We start from the raw sequence: 17,800 nt of genomic DNA on the forward strand, positions 1-17,800 counted from the left end.
TTCTCTGGCGGTGTTTCTGGGCTCTGATCATTAGCTAGGTCCCTGTTTCACAGGTGAGCCAGACTTCCTGTGTGGGCTCTTTGTTAGGGGAGGGGGTAAGTCTGAGGGTCAGAGAGACCCCCAAAGAGGAGGCTGCGCTGAGGCCCCCTCAGAAGAAAGCAGTTAAAGCTGCAAGAGGAGGTACAGATGGTGCCCTGACTTCTGAGCAAAAGCTAGCGCAGAGGCCTGGGAGTAGGAGAGTGGGTTCGTAACATGGGGTATATTTATTTATCTTCAACCCAGATACAGTTAAGTGGGGTGTTAGAAGGGCACTCACAGTTAGTTACCTCAGCACCTCACCGTCCTGAAGCGCCTACATTTAGAAGCACTCTCAGGAAAATGCTATCGAGATGGTTTCTACTGAATCAGACCCCCTGGGAGAGTAGTGGGCCACTTGAGGGTAGAATCCCAGAGCATCTGAGCTGAAGGGGTCTCATGGGAATCACACAGCTGGGCAGAGGAAGTGGTTGTCCCCTGGGACACTGGAAAGCACAGGATGCCTGAGACGGATGAGTCCTGGGTCAGGAATGGGGGCAGGGTACTTCAGCAGGTCTGGGACCAAGACTGCTGGGTGGGCAGAGATCAAGGGGTGTGGCAGACACCTGGGGCACCCCAGCCCATGGACTCAGAGAAGGTCAGAGCTGGGAGAGACTCTGGATGTTCCCTCAGCCACCTGCCTCACGGGGTCCCGGCTGGAAGGGTGGGTGGGGGTGGGCCCTGGAGAGAAAAGCACAGATGTCTGAGCTTCCTCAGGAGACAATTCTGGCTGGCCTGCCAAGCACAGAGCAGGTTGTGAGGGCACGTTTTTAAAAAGACTGTTACTATGTATCTGTGTAGACAGACAGCCTCACAGATACTCCTCCACCCCACCCAGACCACGCCGCCTACTGGCCCCCTCGTCTTCTCTGCAGCCAGCTACCCCTGTCTGATCCCAGCTCTCCCACTGACCCCTTCCTTGAGCAAAGTGACTTCACTTCCGTGTGCTTCTTAGTTAGTTAGTTAGTGAAGTCACTCAGTTGTGTCCGACTCTTTGCGACCGCATGGACTGTAGCCTACCAGGCTCCTCTGTCCATGGGATTTTCCAGGCAAGTTAGTCTCCTGCTAACAGAACCGAACTGATGGAGTTCTCGAGAGGCTGAGAGAATGGAGGAGCCTGGCCCAGGGCAGCTGGCTCCTGGGTTCCCTCAGGGCTCAGCTGTTGCTGTTTGCATTAGGTTCACGCACACTGTGCTTTCTGCTTCAGCGCTCTCAGGGCCTTTCTCTCTTTTCCAGCCTCTTCAGATCTGCACTTAACTAGTGCTGGCTGAAAAGCAAATTTATTGAGCGAGAGAGAGAACACTTGAAGCCATTTGTAATGTGACAATCACGGGCTACTTCTGGGGACAATGAGACACCGGAGCCCTAGCAATTCAGAGCTCTGAGTGGCTGGGCATGGAGGAGCCCTTGTTTCCTAAATGAGGAAACCCAGGGCCAGCAGCTGAGGATGTTCAGGCCTCCCTGCTGGCTGGGAAGTCCCCTCCCATGGGATAGGACGTGCCAGCCTGAATGTCGTAAAGGGTCTGCAATGTAATTTCAGTATTTCATACACACATGCGTGCACATGCACACACTGGCTCCGGATCCAAAGAGGGCACCCAAGTTATCCACATCCCCGCCCTCACCACCCGACAAAAATCCTACCTCCTCAGTGCCCCACGGCTGGCAGCTGCTGCAAAAGAAAACAGCCAGTGGGCAGTAACAGCCTTACGGCAAGAACAGCATCTTGCAGCCACGGCTGGCATCTTACCCTCTTGTGGGTGTTTGCTGCTCCAAGAGACTAAATCTCTCAGGGCAGAGCGCCAGGCACCCTGGGAGGCAGGGTGATGACAGAAACCCCAAAGTCCCTCCAATCAGACCACTGCAGTGACTTGTCTCCTGCCAGGGCAGGAGGGGAGGGGGCTGGGAGGACTGAGCAATACCCGGCAGTGGGCAGGCCCCATGCTCAGGGAGGGGTTCCTTTCATTGTCTCTCATGACAACACCTTTGTGTGAGTCCCACCTGTCAACCCAGAAGTCTCTCCAAGGACATGGTGGAGTGGCCAAGTCCTTCCCCAGAGGTCTCTGTCCTAAGCCCTTCTGGGTGTCTTGGCACCCGAAGCCTCTGACATATGCCCACTGCTGCCCTTCAGGGATGCCTCTGTCTTTTTTTTTTTTTTTTAATGCCTCTGTCTTTGATGTGGCTCCCTCCCTTTCTGTTCCCACCTTCTCTTTTCATTGTCCCTTTTTGACAAAAATAGATGATATTATCCCTTCTCCTTCCCGCCTGAAGAAAGCCTGGGTTAGAGCGGGGGGCCACAGGCCCTGGTCCCCTGCTCCTCTTGTCACGTCCATCTTCTCAGATATTTGGGCAGGCTGGACCCTTCCTGAGCCTGACATCTTTAAATCAGAAGCAAGTACCCCTCGGGACTGTTTGCCCCATCTTCACTCCCTGGAGGGCCTTCCACTCCTGACCTGGGTCCTTCGGAGATCCATCACTTTCCCCTCCTCCCAAGGAAAGCCTGAGAATCCGACAACTAAAAATACGGTGGAGAGTGGGGGATGGTGGGGCTTCCAGAGAATACAGAGAGTCACTAGAGCACTGGTGAAATCTGATCCTGGTCACGGAAGGGTTATCCCTCATCCTCAGCTTGCAGACCCCCACCTTGAGAACTCTCTGGTCTGAATCCCCCAGTGCCTGGGGATCTTGGAGAGCTGCCCACAGCACCAGCTGCAGGCTAGAGGCAGGGCCTGCCGACAAGAGTGCTCAGAGAGTACAATAACTGTGACATTGAACGTGAATAGCTAACTCTCAGGCAGGCCGGGGGCAGCCTAGGAGGAGCCCAGTGGCTGCGGTCCAGCGACCGAGCGTGAGCAAGGTGACCAGATGGGCTGCAGTGGAGACAGGGCTGGATTCCATCTCCCACCACGCCTCTGGATGGACCCTACATTCACACGCTTTGTCCTTTGCACTCTTCCTTCCCTTTTCTTCTTCTTCCCTTTTGTTTTCTAGAGTCGAGAGTCATTATTTCCTCTCCAAACCGATTTTTACATGTTTTTGGCACGGCTTCTTTCCAGATGGACTCTCAGCTGGCCCCTCCCGCTTGGCCGGCTCATCTCGAGCCAGGACCCACGTCTCAGCCCTCCCTGGAGCAGCAGCCACCACTTGCGCCTCTGCGCCCTCAGTTCCAAAGTGAGGAAGGCTCTGATTTGAAACGATGAAAATGCCAAGAATTCTTTTTTTTTTTTAAAGTTCAGAATTAACCCCAACCCTTATCTGCATCTTCTTCAGGATCTTCTTTGATTCGTGACCTGGGCTTTGCCAATTACCGAATGTGACCACTGGGATGTGGGTGCACCCCGCTGGGCTGCGGGTCTCTGTGCGTGGATTCTGTTGGCACGCCTCTGGCTCTGTCTGTGCCCCCGCCTGGTCCTGTGGCCCTCCCGGGAGCCGGGCCCTGCCCGCCTCTGCCAGTTCCTGGCTCTCCCCTCGGTTCCACCACACTGAGCGGCTCGCAGTTCCTGAAGGAACCCTTGGCCTCCCCTCTCCCTGCCGCTGTACTGACAGCTCCTTTTGCCTGGAACATGCTCTTGGCCTTAAGATGCAGGGAACTCGTCCACAAATGAGAACGCTCTGCCTCGAGTCGGCCTTTACAGCACAGTACTGGGTGGTCTGTTTACTTCTCCATCCCCCCGCCGGACTGAGGCCTCTTGAAGCACAGCGCTGTGTCTTTTCCCCGCTTCCCCAGCACGTGGTAGGGTGCCCAGCACCTAGCAGAATGAGTGGACAGCCGGCCAAGTACCAGATGAGCAGAGTGCAGAGGGGCAGGCTCAGCCCGCTTTACTCAACTCGGGGGCCTCACAAGCCTCCAGCCTCAGCGGCCGCTGACTCTCACTCCTTCCGCAGAGGAGCTGCCTCTGAACTCCAGGCCATCCCCGGCTACAGGTTCCACCCCGTGCGAGACTGACCGTCACGCACACACTTTAGAGACAGTGCGAGACTGACTGTCGTGCAAACACTGCAGCGGAAGTTGCCAAGGTTTGCTACCTGAGCTTGTCTGCGATGAAGATGACCCTCCTTTCCAGGAGCAGGGAGGCAAAAACGCAGAGCAGGTGTCGGACGCTGAGAGAGGAAAAGAGAGACTCAAAGTCCACGTGTTCGAGCCGGGAGTCCAGAGGACGGCACAGTTCAATCACCTGTCGGGGAACACGAGTGGCATGAGGGGGGCCCGCCTGGTCAGCCAGGGCTCTCACGCACCGGGCAGGCCTGGGGCTCTGTGGTCCTCAGCAGAGAGGCCCACTGCCAGGGGAGGAGGGAGACGAAAACAGGAAAACCAAAGGGACTGGGGAAAGAAAGATGGCAGGGGACTGGGAAAGGAGGTATGTTTGGTAGGGACTCAGTCTCACTGCTGCATGTGAGGGTAGTTTGTGTGGAGCTGGGGAGACAGGACACAGAACCAGAGCCCCTCGGGCCATGATGGCTGGAGCCCGCCCCCTCCCACCCCATCGATGACACATGTGAGCCCCCACAGGGGGTTTTGAGGGCTGGTCCCTTGCAGTCCCACAGCAGAGCGTCTGATCTCACAAGGCACTCACAGGCTCACAAAGAAGGACCAGCAGCTCCAAGCACTTCTTTCAAGCCTCCCCTCCTCTACAAGGTGATTCTTTTTTGTTATTTTTTTTTTCTTTCTTTTTTTTTTTTTTTAACAAGGCAATTCTTAATGAACTCGACCCCGTTCCAACCCCTCCCCAGGGATGGCTCTTTCAGCTTGTATGCATACTGTGCACATATCTCCTCCCTCTGGACTTGTCGGCATGTTCCTGAGTTCATCTCAAGTCACTACTCACGAGCATGCTCTTCGTGGCGAGCAGAACCTGGCTTCTGCTCTCAGCATGGCACCGGCCTGGTGCTGCCTGGACAGCGGGGCTCACTAAGGTTAACTTCCCCATGCCCAAGTCACCTGCATCCATATGGGGTGGTTTAGGATTCTCCAGCAGCAGAGAGACCGCTGCTCTCTGTGCTGGGAAGTTGAGCAGTTCCAGAATATCCCAGACACATCCTTGTCCTCCCCTGTCCCCAGAGGTGACCTGCTTTTCAGAGGGCGTTTAGAACTGGAGACGCAAGGCTAAACGGGTCACATACAAGGACAGGAAGATGAAAACAAGCTCTGGTATCAAATCCCACCCAGCCAAGAAAAGGGACATACTTCAAAGTCTGGGATGAATAAAAAGTAGCACCTGAGTTTGTCTTCCCTGAAAAGAATCTGCTTTGCATATTAAGTGGTAGCGGTGATATAGATCAAAACCCTAAAAAGGTTCAAATATGATTTATGAAGGTGGTGGGCTATTAAGAGAAGCTGAAGATGTTCACTGCCCTGGCACAGTTCTCTCCTCCAGCAACCAATGGATGGACTGGACTTAGGGTGGAATTTATGATTCTCTCACAGATGGATGATCTGGGCCGGCTTGAGGAGCAAGAGGCCACCACTGAATCTGACAGCCCACTGAAGCCAGCCCATGGGATCACTGGGACCCAATCACTGTCAGGGCTACGCCCCTGGGACAGGAGAGGACTCCGACGGCGTACCTCAGTTCCTGATCCGGGCAAGAAGTTCTTGACCACAATGGTTTTGCCCAAGGCTGGGAAGGGGGCTTCCATAACGCTCCTCATGAGAGGCTGGACCAGGGCAGGAGAGATGCCTCGTCGTTTTTCCACCTCATCCAAGATCTGTAAGGGACAGAAAAGCAGCTCAGCTACCCTGAAGTCAGGCTGCGAGGTGCAGCTGTCTTCCAGATGAAGGGGGCCTGCCACCAAGGCTGAGGAACCGTGGGGAAGCCTGGGGGTCCTCATCAGGCCAAACCTACAGTCTCTTTCACCTTGTGCATTAAGACCAGATTCACCCTCTCTGCAGCCACTCTTTTTCCATGTGAGTCTGCAATTTCTCCCACTTAAAGGGCGAAGTCTAGTTCCTGGCCCCCTTGACTTTGAAAACTGTCCTGTTTGTCAGTTTGCATACCCCTGTGACATTGACTATAATATACGTTCTCCATGGGAAGAATAGCGCCCCCACAAGGAGGTAAAAATTGGTTTGGGGTTGGTGAAAAAACTTAGGTATCGTGAGGGTTTGTGCCCTTCTAAGGGGCCAAAGTGGGAGAAGGCAATGGCAACCCACTCCAGTACTCTTGCCTGGAAAATCCCATGGACGGAGGAGCCTGGTAGGCTGCAGTCCATGGGGTCGCGAACAGTCGGACACGACTGAGCGACTTCACTTTCACTTTTTACTTTCATGCATTGGAGAAGGAAATGGCAACCCACTCCAGTGTTCTTGCCTGGAGAATCCCAGGGACGGGGGAGCCTGGTGGGCTGCTGTCTATGGGGTCACACAGAGTCGGACACAACTGAAGCGACTTAGCAGCAGCAGCAGCAAGGGGCCAAAGTACATAAACAGGTATGTGATATATCTATGGAACTGAATTTTCTCTGGGGGGAAGCCATTAGGACAACACAAACAAAAACCAATGAGATACCACTTGACAGCCATTAGGATGACTGTAATAAAAAAAACAGGTTAACAGGTGTTGGTGAGGAAGTGGAGAGATTGGAACCCTCATACACTGCAGATGGAAATGTAAACTAGTGAAGTTTTTCTTTTGAAAATAGTCTGGAAGCTCCTCAAAAATTAAACATATATGACCCAGCAGATCCACTCCTAGGTATTTAACCAATGGAAATGAAAACATGTTCACACGAAAACTTGAACATGAATGCTCAAGGCAGCATTATTCATAGTAGCCAAAAAAGGAAATAACCTAAACACACATTAACTTACGAATAATAAGCAAAATGTGTTACGTATATAATGGAATATTATTCAATATGATGGAATAAAATACTGACACCTGCTACAACATGGATGAATTTTGAAAATGCTGCTAAGTGAAATAAGCCAGACACAAAAGGGACAAATATTATATGATTCCACTTACATGAGATCCTCGAGTCAAATTCATAAAAGAGACAGAAAGTAGAGTAGAGTGGTGGTTGCCAGGGGCTGGGGGAGGAGAGGACAGAGGGTTAGGGTTTAATGGGCACTGAATTTTAGTCTGGGGAGAAATGAAAGAGTTCTGGAGATAGATGGTGGTACAACAAAGTGAATAAACATAATGCCAATCAATTGTACACCTAAAAATGACTGAAATGGTTAAGTTAATGTTATGTATGTTTTAGCACAGTAAAAAGAAAATAATATGACAAAAAGTTAAAAATAATTTCACGGGGAGGAGAGGCAATTGAGGAAAAAAAAATATCTAAAAAGGCTGCTCACTAGAACAATAATGAAAAAAAGTTGAGGACCACTGGGCAGGCAGGATGAGGCAGAAGTGACCGTGTGCCAGTGTTAAGCCCAGAGCTTGGGAGGCAAGCAGAAACTTGCCTTATGTGTTTCTGCTTGCCTCCCTCTGCATGCGTAGGACGGCTTGCTTCCTGTCTCAGGGGGTGACAGACCTGCATCCAGACTTGCAGCTGAAGCACAGCCCAGCCAGCCTGGACCAGCCAACCCCCAGCCTACCAGCAGCACAACAGTGAGTGAGCCACGGAGTCCAGCAGAGCAGAACCCCAGAGCCCTGCCCCTCCGTGGGAGTCAATGGTAGCTGCTTTAAGCCACTGTGGTTTGACAGCATCATTCCAACAATACTTATGCTTTCTTCAGAGATTCTGAGAGCTGTTCTTACCCATTATCCCTTTGTCTATACTAAAGGACAATTTGCCATCATGGTCCTTGTCCCTCACCTAGAAATAGCCTGAGGTCTTGGAATCAGTTAGCCAAAGCTCTGTCTATGGTTCTATGCTGAATATTTGCTGTGTGGTCATTGGCAAGTATTCACACTATATTCTTAAAAAATTCCCAGTCACAAAACTGACATGAAAATGCAGGATTGTGCATCACAGGAGTATGTTAGGATATTCGCTTGCTCTGCCCATGATGTAGCAATGTAGCTTATGTGAACTTAAGAAAGCTCGGACTGAAATACGTGCTTAAGGACTTAAAATACATGTATAGATTATATATTTATGTCTCGTTAACAGAAGAAACAAATGTTGAGTTATACCTAAATTTTGAGATTGGCATCAGACAGCATAGTAATTATCTCCTACACACCAATCCAGAATACTGGGGTGGCTGAGCCAATTCACCATGGCAAATCCTACATCCTGATATATTGCTTCATTTTCCAAAAAGGAGGGCCAAATTATACTAAGATTTTGACAGAGGGCTTCCCTGATAGCTCAGTTGGTAAAGAATCCGCCTGCAATGTGGGAGACCTGGGTTCGATCCCTGGGTTAGGAAGATCCCCTGGAGAAGGGAAAGGCTCCTCACTCCAGCATTCTGGCCTGGAGAATTCTGTGGACTGTATAGTTCATGGGGTCGCAAAGAGTTGGACACGACTGAGTGACCTTCACTTTCACTTTGACAGACTTAGAGTAGTCTTACAATAACAAATCACACACACACACACACAACAGATACACACACAACACACACATATACAACACATAATGTGACAAAGGATAATGCGTAAGAGAGGGAAGGTAAAACACATGGAACATTCTGGGGAGAGCCTTTGCCCCTCCATCCTCAACTGCAATTAGTTTGTCCTTTTCCCCTCCCTCACTTTCTGGGCCACAACCTTCATCCACTCATTTCCTGTCCCAGTGATTTTATCTTAGTGAGGCTCAAGGAAAGGAGGAGGAGGAAGTGGCAAGGAAAACAGGTGCAGGAATAAGAAGATAAAAAGTCCTGGGAGTTGGGGTGTCTTCTGAGTCCTCCTGGGCCCTGTAACTCCCATGCACTCCCTCCCTTCTCTGGGGTCCAAGTCCTCACCTTTGAAAAGAGGCTGAAGCATCCCAGACGGCTCACGATGCAGTAAACTTCGGGGAGACGCTTTCCTTTGCCACCAGGCTTTTGGGAGTGAAACACAAGGAGATTATGAGTGTGACCAATCTCAGGGGAGGAAAGACCCCAGATGTTTTTTAACATGGTGCCAACTGTTTCCACACACCAGAGTTTTTGAAAATCAAGAAGGTAAGCAGTTACCAATACCCCGTCTTACAGGTGGAACCACTTCTGGTTATGTAGACATGTGTTAAAATTCTCCTAAAGGGACCAAATCAAGAGTTCTGTGCACACAGTAGGTGCTCAATGTGGCCTACAGAACCATAAAATGAGGAATCTTGTTTACTCATATCACTGTGGTTTTTCTCAAGGAAATTATTTATTCCTTATAAATTATAATAACTCCAAATGAGAAATCATTTCTAAAAACCCTTTTTGGAAACTATTAATTTTCAAAACAAAAAAGGAAAACAATCTCAAAACTTAAACTCCAAAGTAATTATAGTAACAGAATTTATTATCCCACTTAACTTTTTCAATTATTATCCATACTTTTTTTATTCACTAACTCAACAAATATTTACTGAGCAGCCACTATGTGCCACACATTATTCTTGACTATATTAGCCTGTGTATAATAAGACTAAAATATGCTCTCAGTGGAAAATGATTTGCCACTACTGAAGGTATTCCCAAAAATGGGCCTCAAAAAGACAAGTTCTAAAATGTTTTGGCATGATCATCTCACTGAAGTAAGTGTCTGACTTTTAAAGGTTCATGTTCTGAAGGAAACACTTAAATTATTTGTGTCATGAACAGTAAAACCATCCTTCTTCGGCCCTTACCACTATTATGAAAGCTCTCTGTAAGCTCTCAGAGTCTGTTGAGCACACTTTATTAGAGAGGACACCTGCCTTAAGGGAGGATGGTCATTTATTTGGCAGGGAAAACAGTGGAGAAAGAATTTTCTTTCCAAGGGGGGCAGACAGTGTTTCCATCCACAGTGAGGCTCATGTGGACCCCCAAACACTCCTCCCTGTGTTTAATGGCCCTGACGAACTTGCTCCACATCCTGTCCTTCTCTTGTGGCCTGTGGAGAATGAGGCCGTAGGAAGCCAGTGGGGGCTCCGCATGGAGCTCTCACCGCCCGAGAACAGGGGGTACTGACCAGCAGTCTTCGGCAATAACCAAACCTTCTGCTCCCATCTTCTCCAGTTAAGACAAAGGAGAATGTTTCACTGTGGTTGGGAAAATGAAAGGGAATGTGTTACTCTCCGACCACAGTGCTATGAGACTAGATATCAATTACAAGAAAAAAACTGTAGGAAACACAAACACATGGAGATTAAACAACACGTTTCTAAATAACCAACAGGTTACTGAAGAAATCAAAAGGGAAGTCAAAAAATTTCTAGAAACAAATGACACTGAAAACAGGACAACTCAAAACCTATGGGATGCAGTTCTAAGTGGGAAGTTTATAGCAATACAATCCTACCTCAAGAAACAGGAAAAACATCGAATAGACAACCTAACTTTACATCTAAAGCAACTGGAAAAAGGAGAGGAAGTGTGTTACAAAACAGAACAAAAGTCACATTGTGCTGAGCCACCAGGGGACATTCAGGAGGAGGCTGTCAAAAAGCGCAGCTCCCTGTCCCACCCGTCCATTTCTGGGCTGTGGCTCCAGAGTCTCTTTCAGGGACATGGGGATCTCAAGTGTCGCTGTGTCCTGAGAGGAAGTGAGGACTTTTCTTTCCACCCTCAGCCCTCATATAATCCTATCACCTGGGCCATCCCATCGAACAGACACAGTGGTCACTGGTCCTCTCCTGGGGTGAGCCCGGGAGTGACTCAAGACTGGGGAGCGGGGGTGGGGGGAGCTGGGTAGCAGTAGGCAGTGGTGGTGCCCTTCCTGGAGCTGCCCATGGGGCATCTCTCCTGGGTACCGAGGCTGTGACAGTCCTTAAAGACTGCTGGACCAACTTCAAGGTATTCAGTGTCTCTCGAACACAGGATTTGGAGCCTCCTGAGTTTGGTGAGTTGTTGAGACCTCTGATAAAATATTTCCACCCAACAACATGGGTTACAAGCAGAAATTTAAACTTGATCACAATCTGAGTAACGGCTGGATGTGTTGCTGAAGAAGTATTTTCACAGCACTGGACAAGGTCTTACACTACAAATTACCTTATTGCCCATCATGTCAGCTTATGAAACACATTCCAAGATGGAGTGGGAGGTCTGAGAACCTGCACATTTGGCAAAATGAGTCTTGTCTTCAGGCATGCTTTACAAACACTCGTGGGGGAAATTTATACACTCGAGTCTGTCAGGATTACTTACCAGTAGGACTGACTGACGTATGGGGTCTGCCATCGATGACCTCTCTCGAGCTCTCCCTTTAGTCTTGGCGGGGTGGGGGGAGGGTGGGGAGACGCCAGCACATACCTGGTAAACTGCTGGACCGGAGTCCAGTCCTTGGCATCGGGGAAACAGAACTGGGGGATAGCCTTCAGCTGGTCCTCAGCTTCTCTCATGAACTTGAACGACCTTTCCAGCTGCAGGGAGAAGGGTGAGAGGAGGTTGGAGAATAAGCCCCAGCGTGAGCAAGACAGATGCTCGACAGGCGCACAGCCCCCACGGCCCTGAAGTCATAACTGTCGCCTTAACCTCCATGCTGAGGAGGGCTTGCAGCTCAGGCTTAAGCTATTTTCTCCCTCAGGGTAGTGTCAACTATAGTCTTACGTGGGAGCAAGGAGAAGAAAACAGCGTGCTTTAGAGAAATGTTCTCTATGCCTAACATTCTGAAATATAAGCATTTTAATCAATAAGGAAGAGCTGTCATAGCAATGGCTTCCGAATCAGAGACTCACAAATCTGCAAGGCAGAGCTGCAAATCTATTCTTCTGATGTCTGGACCCAGGCAAAGCCGGCCCTCTTCGATCTTGGCAGAGATGTTTTACAGCCCTTCTTAGTGAATCCATCCAGCTAAATTACGTTATACAGTGAAATTTAATTCATTTCAGGACTAAAGGAATATCAGAACTAAAGGAAAACTAGATGCCAGGCTGACTTTTAGAGAGAAGGAAATAAGCCCAGAGAAGTTAAGTGATTTGTCCATGATCACACAGCTAGAATGGAATCTAGGAAAGACTCAAAATGATCTTAATCTCTGACTTCTTGCTCTCTGATTTATCTGACACATCACAGACTGTAGGAATATCATCTCACTTCAAAATGGAATGAATGGATGAAGTCTGGACTTAGAGATTATATTTAAAGTCATGACTCTGCTTGTTCTGTGTCTGAATGGGTATCTGCTTTAAAAAGCACTCCATTCTGGGGAATCTGTTGGACAGCAATGCACCTGTAGTTAACCACACTGCACTATACACCTGGAGATGTTGGGATGCTGAATTTTATGCCATGTGTTTTTTTTTGCCTCAACTGAAAAAAAAAGGCACTCTATACCTAGGTATAAAGTTTGGGGAAAAAAATAGTTTATAATTAGCATAGTTTGCGTATAAATTGGTACTTCTAAAGTGCTGGGAAGAATTGTTGGCTTTCTGTTGTGTTGTTGTTGATAGGTTTACACTTGTTACATTTTCCTTATAAACAGTTAAAGAAAAAATAAACCATGATAAAATTGCCTTCAGTCACCTAAAATATCAGCTACTTGAACTGAGTGGAGTGTGAATTTCTAAAATTAGGAAACTGTAACATCTAACTTAAAGTCTTTCTATACCATTGTCCATAATTTCTTATTTCTCATATCTTTCCATTGGCCTCCACCTTAAACCTGGGCTTCCCAGGTGGCCCTAGTGGTAAATAACCTGCTTGCTAAAGCAGGAGACTTTTTAAGAGACTCAGGTATGACCCCTGGGTAAGAAGATCCCCTGGAGAAGGAAATGGCAGCCCGATCCAGCATTCTTGCCTAGAGAATCCCATGGACAGAGGACCTTGACACGCTACAGTCCACAGGGTTGCAAAGAACCGGACACGAGTGACATAACCTAGCACAGCACCACCTTAAACCAGTCTTGCAGTTTCTGAGGTCTGTTGGCCAATGGGACTCCTTCACAGAGGATCTACAAGCCTTCCCAAGGCCATGAAACATCAGAGAGGAGAGGTCTCTGAAGAGAGCATCCAAAGGAATAGAACACTGGGCTGATGGCTTTCAACTTGAAAACCCACTTCTAGAATGATCCTTATTTGGCCAGATCAAATTTAACTAAAGCTGCTACTAATATAACATTAATGCTTGAGACAACTATCGATGAATGAAACACAGTCACCATATGTAGACTTGAAGCCAGTCATTAATTGTTCTTCAGTCTTCTTCAGAATAAACAGTCACTCTTTCTTTACTGTATAATGGTTCTTTCTTCCATCCATGACTCAGAAGATTCCAACTGCCACTGGAACGGTCTTTGAGTTGACAATTCACTAGCTCAGGCTGTTGCCAAAGCAATAGTTTTTGATTACCCTCGGACAGTCTTGCAAAGAAGGAAATATCAGCCGGGTGTACTTGTTGGAAGGGATCGTTAATCACCATAGGGTGATGGACCCCAAACAACAAATAATACAAAAGGAAGGAACAATGACATTTTCCCATAGTGGAAACAGCATTAATTAGAGAACTGAAGAGCAAGCCTTATAGGAAAGTGAGTTCCAGTGCTTTCAACATGGCCCAGTCACCACCTGAACACACCTGCCCTCGGACCACATGCACGACACCCACAAATATACATATACACATGTATGCACATACACACGGTCATCAACATACGAGTTATCAACCCATATGTGCACATAAGTGCTCGGACACACACAGGGGCACATTTACAGGAAGAGACACACAGAGAGCTCTCTTACAAATACAATCAATCGTAGATGGCTGGGAAACAGCCTGATCTCTGTGAGGTGTCATGAAAGATAACTGTGAGGTGTCAAGCATTTTAATAGAATATGGCAGGCATGATTGCCAGTGCACAAATATGGAGGTGAAACCTTGATCAAGGTGCCTATAGGAGTGGGGGATAAAACTCAAGAAAAAGAGTTAAAAATGAGGAGAAAGAAGATGAAAAAGGGGCTTCCGATAGAGGAAGCAGGTGAAGGCAAGGAGATATTTATAGTAGCCTGGCATGCAAAAATGCCTACAAAGAATGATCACCAGAATATTAAAGATAAACACCTAAAGAAAAGCTGGCAGCAAGATGCATTTCCAACAGAAAAAGAGTTGCTAAATAGATCAGGGTATACCCACATCATGCAGTATTCTGGAATTTCAAAAATGATGTTTTAGAATTTGTATGAAATATGTTTGTAAATAATGATAGGTTTACAAAACATGACATGGAAATTACACAATGTCCGACCTCAGTTTTGCAAGAAAATTCTACTCTGAGAAAAGACTGGAGAAAGACAATAGAATGCCAACAGCAAGGACCTCTGTGGGGCTGGAGATGACTTTTTCTCTAAATATTTCTGTATTAGTCTCCCTTTCCACAGTGACTAGGCAACTTTCCACTCAAAAAAAAGTTTTAATGTGATGTCTAGGAGGCTGGAGATTCCATGTTGGAAACTCAAGCATTTAATAGGTAGGGTGGTTCATTAACTAACTCATGGGACACTGACTTTATTCCTGGAACACTAAGCATCACCGTATGTATAACACTGTGCTCGGCCCCGAGGGAAGTAAATAAGAGGACCGTCCCTCGCGTCTTGGACCTTGCTCTGTGAGGTCCCCAACTAAACGTGGGCATAAGTAGCACTGAGGTTTTCAGGGATCGCCCTGGAGGAGATGGAGGAAGTGAGTCAGTGTCCATGTGGAAGGCTGGTGCCTATGGCTTCTCTCCCTTACACATATTTCTGTCCTAAATGCGACTGCTCTGCTGGTCCCCAGTGGGCAGGACGGAAGGAAGGGTTGCTCAGGAGGAGGAGAGGGACAGCTGGACGCCAGGTCCTGGCAGATGCCAGGGTTATGCTTGGGTGGTGGCAGCGAAGGGAGGCCCTGAGGGGACCAGGACATGAGCAACCTCTACTCTTTCCATCTCTGAGCACCTGGACTGTGTGCAATGGACAGAGACTGGCACACTTTACCTCCTGAGTCTCTGGAGTCTCTCATGCCCTCCTGTCAGAGGGGAAGCTCCCCGAGGACAGGAAACACATTCTGCTCATTTTTGTAATCCCCTGGGGCCAAGCAGAGACCAGCTGGAATGTAATAGAGTCTCAGTAAATCCTGGCTGAGTTGCATCAGAAAGTGATGAAAGCTCTCTATCACTGATGCCAAAGCCTACAGATCACTTATCTATGATAGGCCATGCCACTTTAGGCTTTATTGTGCGCCATTTCATTTTAGGAACCATGATTAATAATACAGGGTGGCTTCCCTGATGGCTCAGACAGTAAAGAATCTGCCTGCAATGCAAACCCAGGTTTGATCCCTGGGGAAGGTACCTTGGAAAAGGGAGTGGCTACCCACTCCAGTATTCTTGCCTGGAGAATCCCATGGACAGAGGAGCCTGGCGGGCTACAGTTCATGGGGTTGCAGAGTCAGACACAACTGAGTGACTTTCACTTTAACATATGGCAAAGCCAAATCCACACAGCAGTGACCCATGTGAGAATAGAACAGGATTCTTGCATGCGCACACACACACAGAGAGGCACACAGGGCACACGGGCGTGAGCAGCGTGGACACAGATGTGACACTCCTTGTGCAGCTGATGGGGAAGAGGCTTCTAGGGTGGGCTGGGGAGATATGTGGCCGGATAAGGAGACAGACAGAGTGGATAGAACAGTACCATCAGCATAGTGACCACAGGAAGTGAGTATTTCTGTCCCTGCTTGAGTCATGCTTTGAAGGCAGGAGGAGAAGGGGATGACAGAGGATGAGATGGCTGGATGGCATCACCGAGTCAATGGACATGAGTCTGAGTAAACTCCAGGAGTGGGCGATGTACAGGGAGGCCTGGCGGGCTGCGGTTCATGGGGTCGCAAAGAGTCGGACACAACTGAGCGACTGAACTGAACTGTCATGCATCACACACCCCTCGGACCTCCCAAATTCTCCAGCAGCATTTTTTTTTAATTGATATACTTTAATTAGGACCCATTTTTGAAATTCTGAAGTTCCTTGGGCTCCTGCACTTCCCCGAGCCATGAGTCCCAGTAAGATCTTCCCAAGAATGCTGCAGTCCGTGGCAGGCCGCGGAGCCTGGCCCACCCCATACCTTCAGCGGGAACTGCTGGGTGAGTTCGGGCACGTACGCAGCCCCAGCCTGCTTCTTGTGCAGGGATACGACCACGAAGTACTCAAAAAGTTGCCTCTCCTGGTACTCGACCAGCTCCCGGTCCAGGGATGGGTATCTCGGAGCCTGCTTCAGCCGTGACTTCACATTGACCAGGCGCTGGCTGTGGGCTGGAGAGGGAGCAGAGAGAGACAGAGGCGGACCACCTGAAAATGACTCACTCCCAGTGTCGAACTACACAGAACTGCGGCAGGTTATGAAATTCCCAGCTCAGAGTACTTTTCCTAATCCTACAAAAGCGTTCCCACATTTAACAAATTAGAACAAAGCTCTTTACTGGGGATTCTTGCCAAAGTTCTAGGAGCAGCAACCCACCGCCAGCCTGACTGGGGTGCAGAAGCCTGGAATGTGGGTCCTCCATTCCACCACGGGTTTGCTGTCTGGACTGGGGGCAGCAGCATGAGTGACCCTTGGGTTCCTGTGTCAGATGGGGTGGGGACTCCTCCCTTCAGTCACTTCCTTCATCTTTCCTCTTGAGGGATGTGACAAAATCCAGACCCCAGAGCTTTCGGAGCTGGGAGCTTTGTAAACATCCCGTGTGACTCAAGTGGCAGAGACCTGCCTGATCAAGAACTCCCATCTGCCTTCTCTCCTGCCACCGCTCTGCGCGCTGCAGGCGGTCGGCCTCATTCCCGAGACGGGTCAGGGAGCAGGTGGGTGTCAGAGGCCAAAGAGGCAGGGCCACTGAGCAGACGGGTGGGTTGCCATCACCTCTCGGAGCAGCCCTGGACTACAGCGTTCCCTGGCTTGGCCCTGGGGTTCTGAAAAGTTGTGGAAAACTCACGGAGACCTAGACTGAGATCACCAAGTTTAGGTCCACAGGGACCAATAATTTCAGCGACTTCATTTGACAGATGAAGAAGTAGAGGCCCTGGATCTCAATGATTTCCTCCAGATCACAGAGCCATTTTACAGGAGTAGGACAAGGGCCCCAGGTCTCTGGAGCCCCAGGCCAGCACGCTATACCTTTCACAGGTATAAAGAACACCTATAGCGTAACGGATAGGTGCGGGGACAGGGAGTCCTTGAGTCTCTAGAGTGTAGCCAGAGGCTCAGGGACCGGACAGGCCCACCCTGGCCGGTTTCAGACATCCACGCCTTGCCCAGCAAGCTCCCGCGAGGACGCTGTGCCGCCCCTCACACTCAGCAGGAAGGGCCAGCTCTGCACCTTCCCAGTCACCAACACGCACCCTGCCCAGCAGCTCTTCTCACCTTTCAGCTTCTCCTCCGTGTCACTGTCAGACTCGCTGTTCTCATCTGTCACTAGATGAAAAAAAAAATGCAAAATTGTAAACCTGGGTCTTTCTAATGCAGGAAACTTTTCCATGTGGTAGCACAAATCTGAGAGTTCTAGTTCAGAGGGGCTGTTTTCTTTTTTTTCTGTTTAAAGGTCATGAACAAACTATGTCTTTGTCCAACTGCATGTGTTTCCAGATTAACTTGGCTGTACTTCAGATGGTACCTCTAGCAAATCCAGTCAAAGATATTGGTCCCTTCCATGCAAATTAAGCAAAGAAGGTGGCTCCCCTGCTGAGG

The 17,800-nt window shown here is 48.9% G+C and overlaps 1 protein-coding gene across 2 annotated transcripts in view; it reads right to left on the reverse strand.

Moving 5' to 3' along the window:
• DENND2A (DENN domain containing 2A) overlaps positions 1–17,800 on the reverse strand; it is a 98,846-nt gene that overhangs the window by 17,738 nt on the left and 63,308 nt on the right. For both annotated transcript variants that reach the window (XM_061165930.1, XM_061165931.1), the window contains exons 7-13: positions 17,477–17,527; positions 16,187–16,374; positions 11,399–11,508; positions 10,116–10,185; positions 8,936–9,013; positions 5,641–5,781; positions 4,102–4,250 (exon numbers count right to left, since the gene is read on the reverse strand). In XM_061165930.1, coding sequence (XP_061021913.1) covers positions 4,102–4,250; positions 5,641–5,781; positions 8,936–9,013; positions 10,116–10,185; positions 11,399–11,508; positions 16,187–16,374; positions 17,477–17,527 — 787 coding nt within the window. The remainder of the gene's footprint in view (positions 1–4,101; positions 4,251–5,640; positions 5,782–8,935; positions 9,014–10,115; positions 10,186–11,398; positions 11,509–16,186; positions 16,375–17,476; positions 17,528–17,800) is intronic.

Source organism: Dama dama, chromosome 18 (genome assembly GCF_033118175.1).
Source record: "Dama dama isolate Ldn47 chromosome 18, ASM3311817v1, whole genome shotgun sequence".
In the NCBI taxonomy this organism is placed as follows: Eukaryota; Metazoa; Chordata; class Mammalia; order Artiodactyla; family Cervidae; genus Dama; species Dama dama.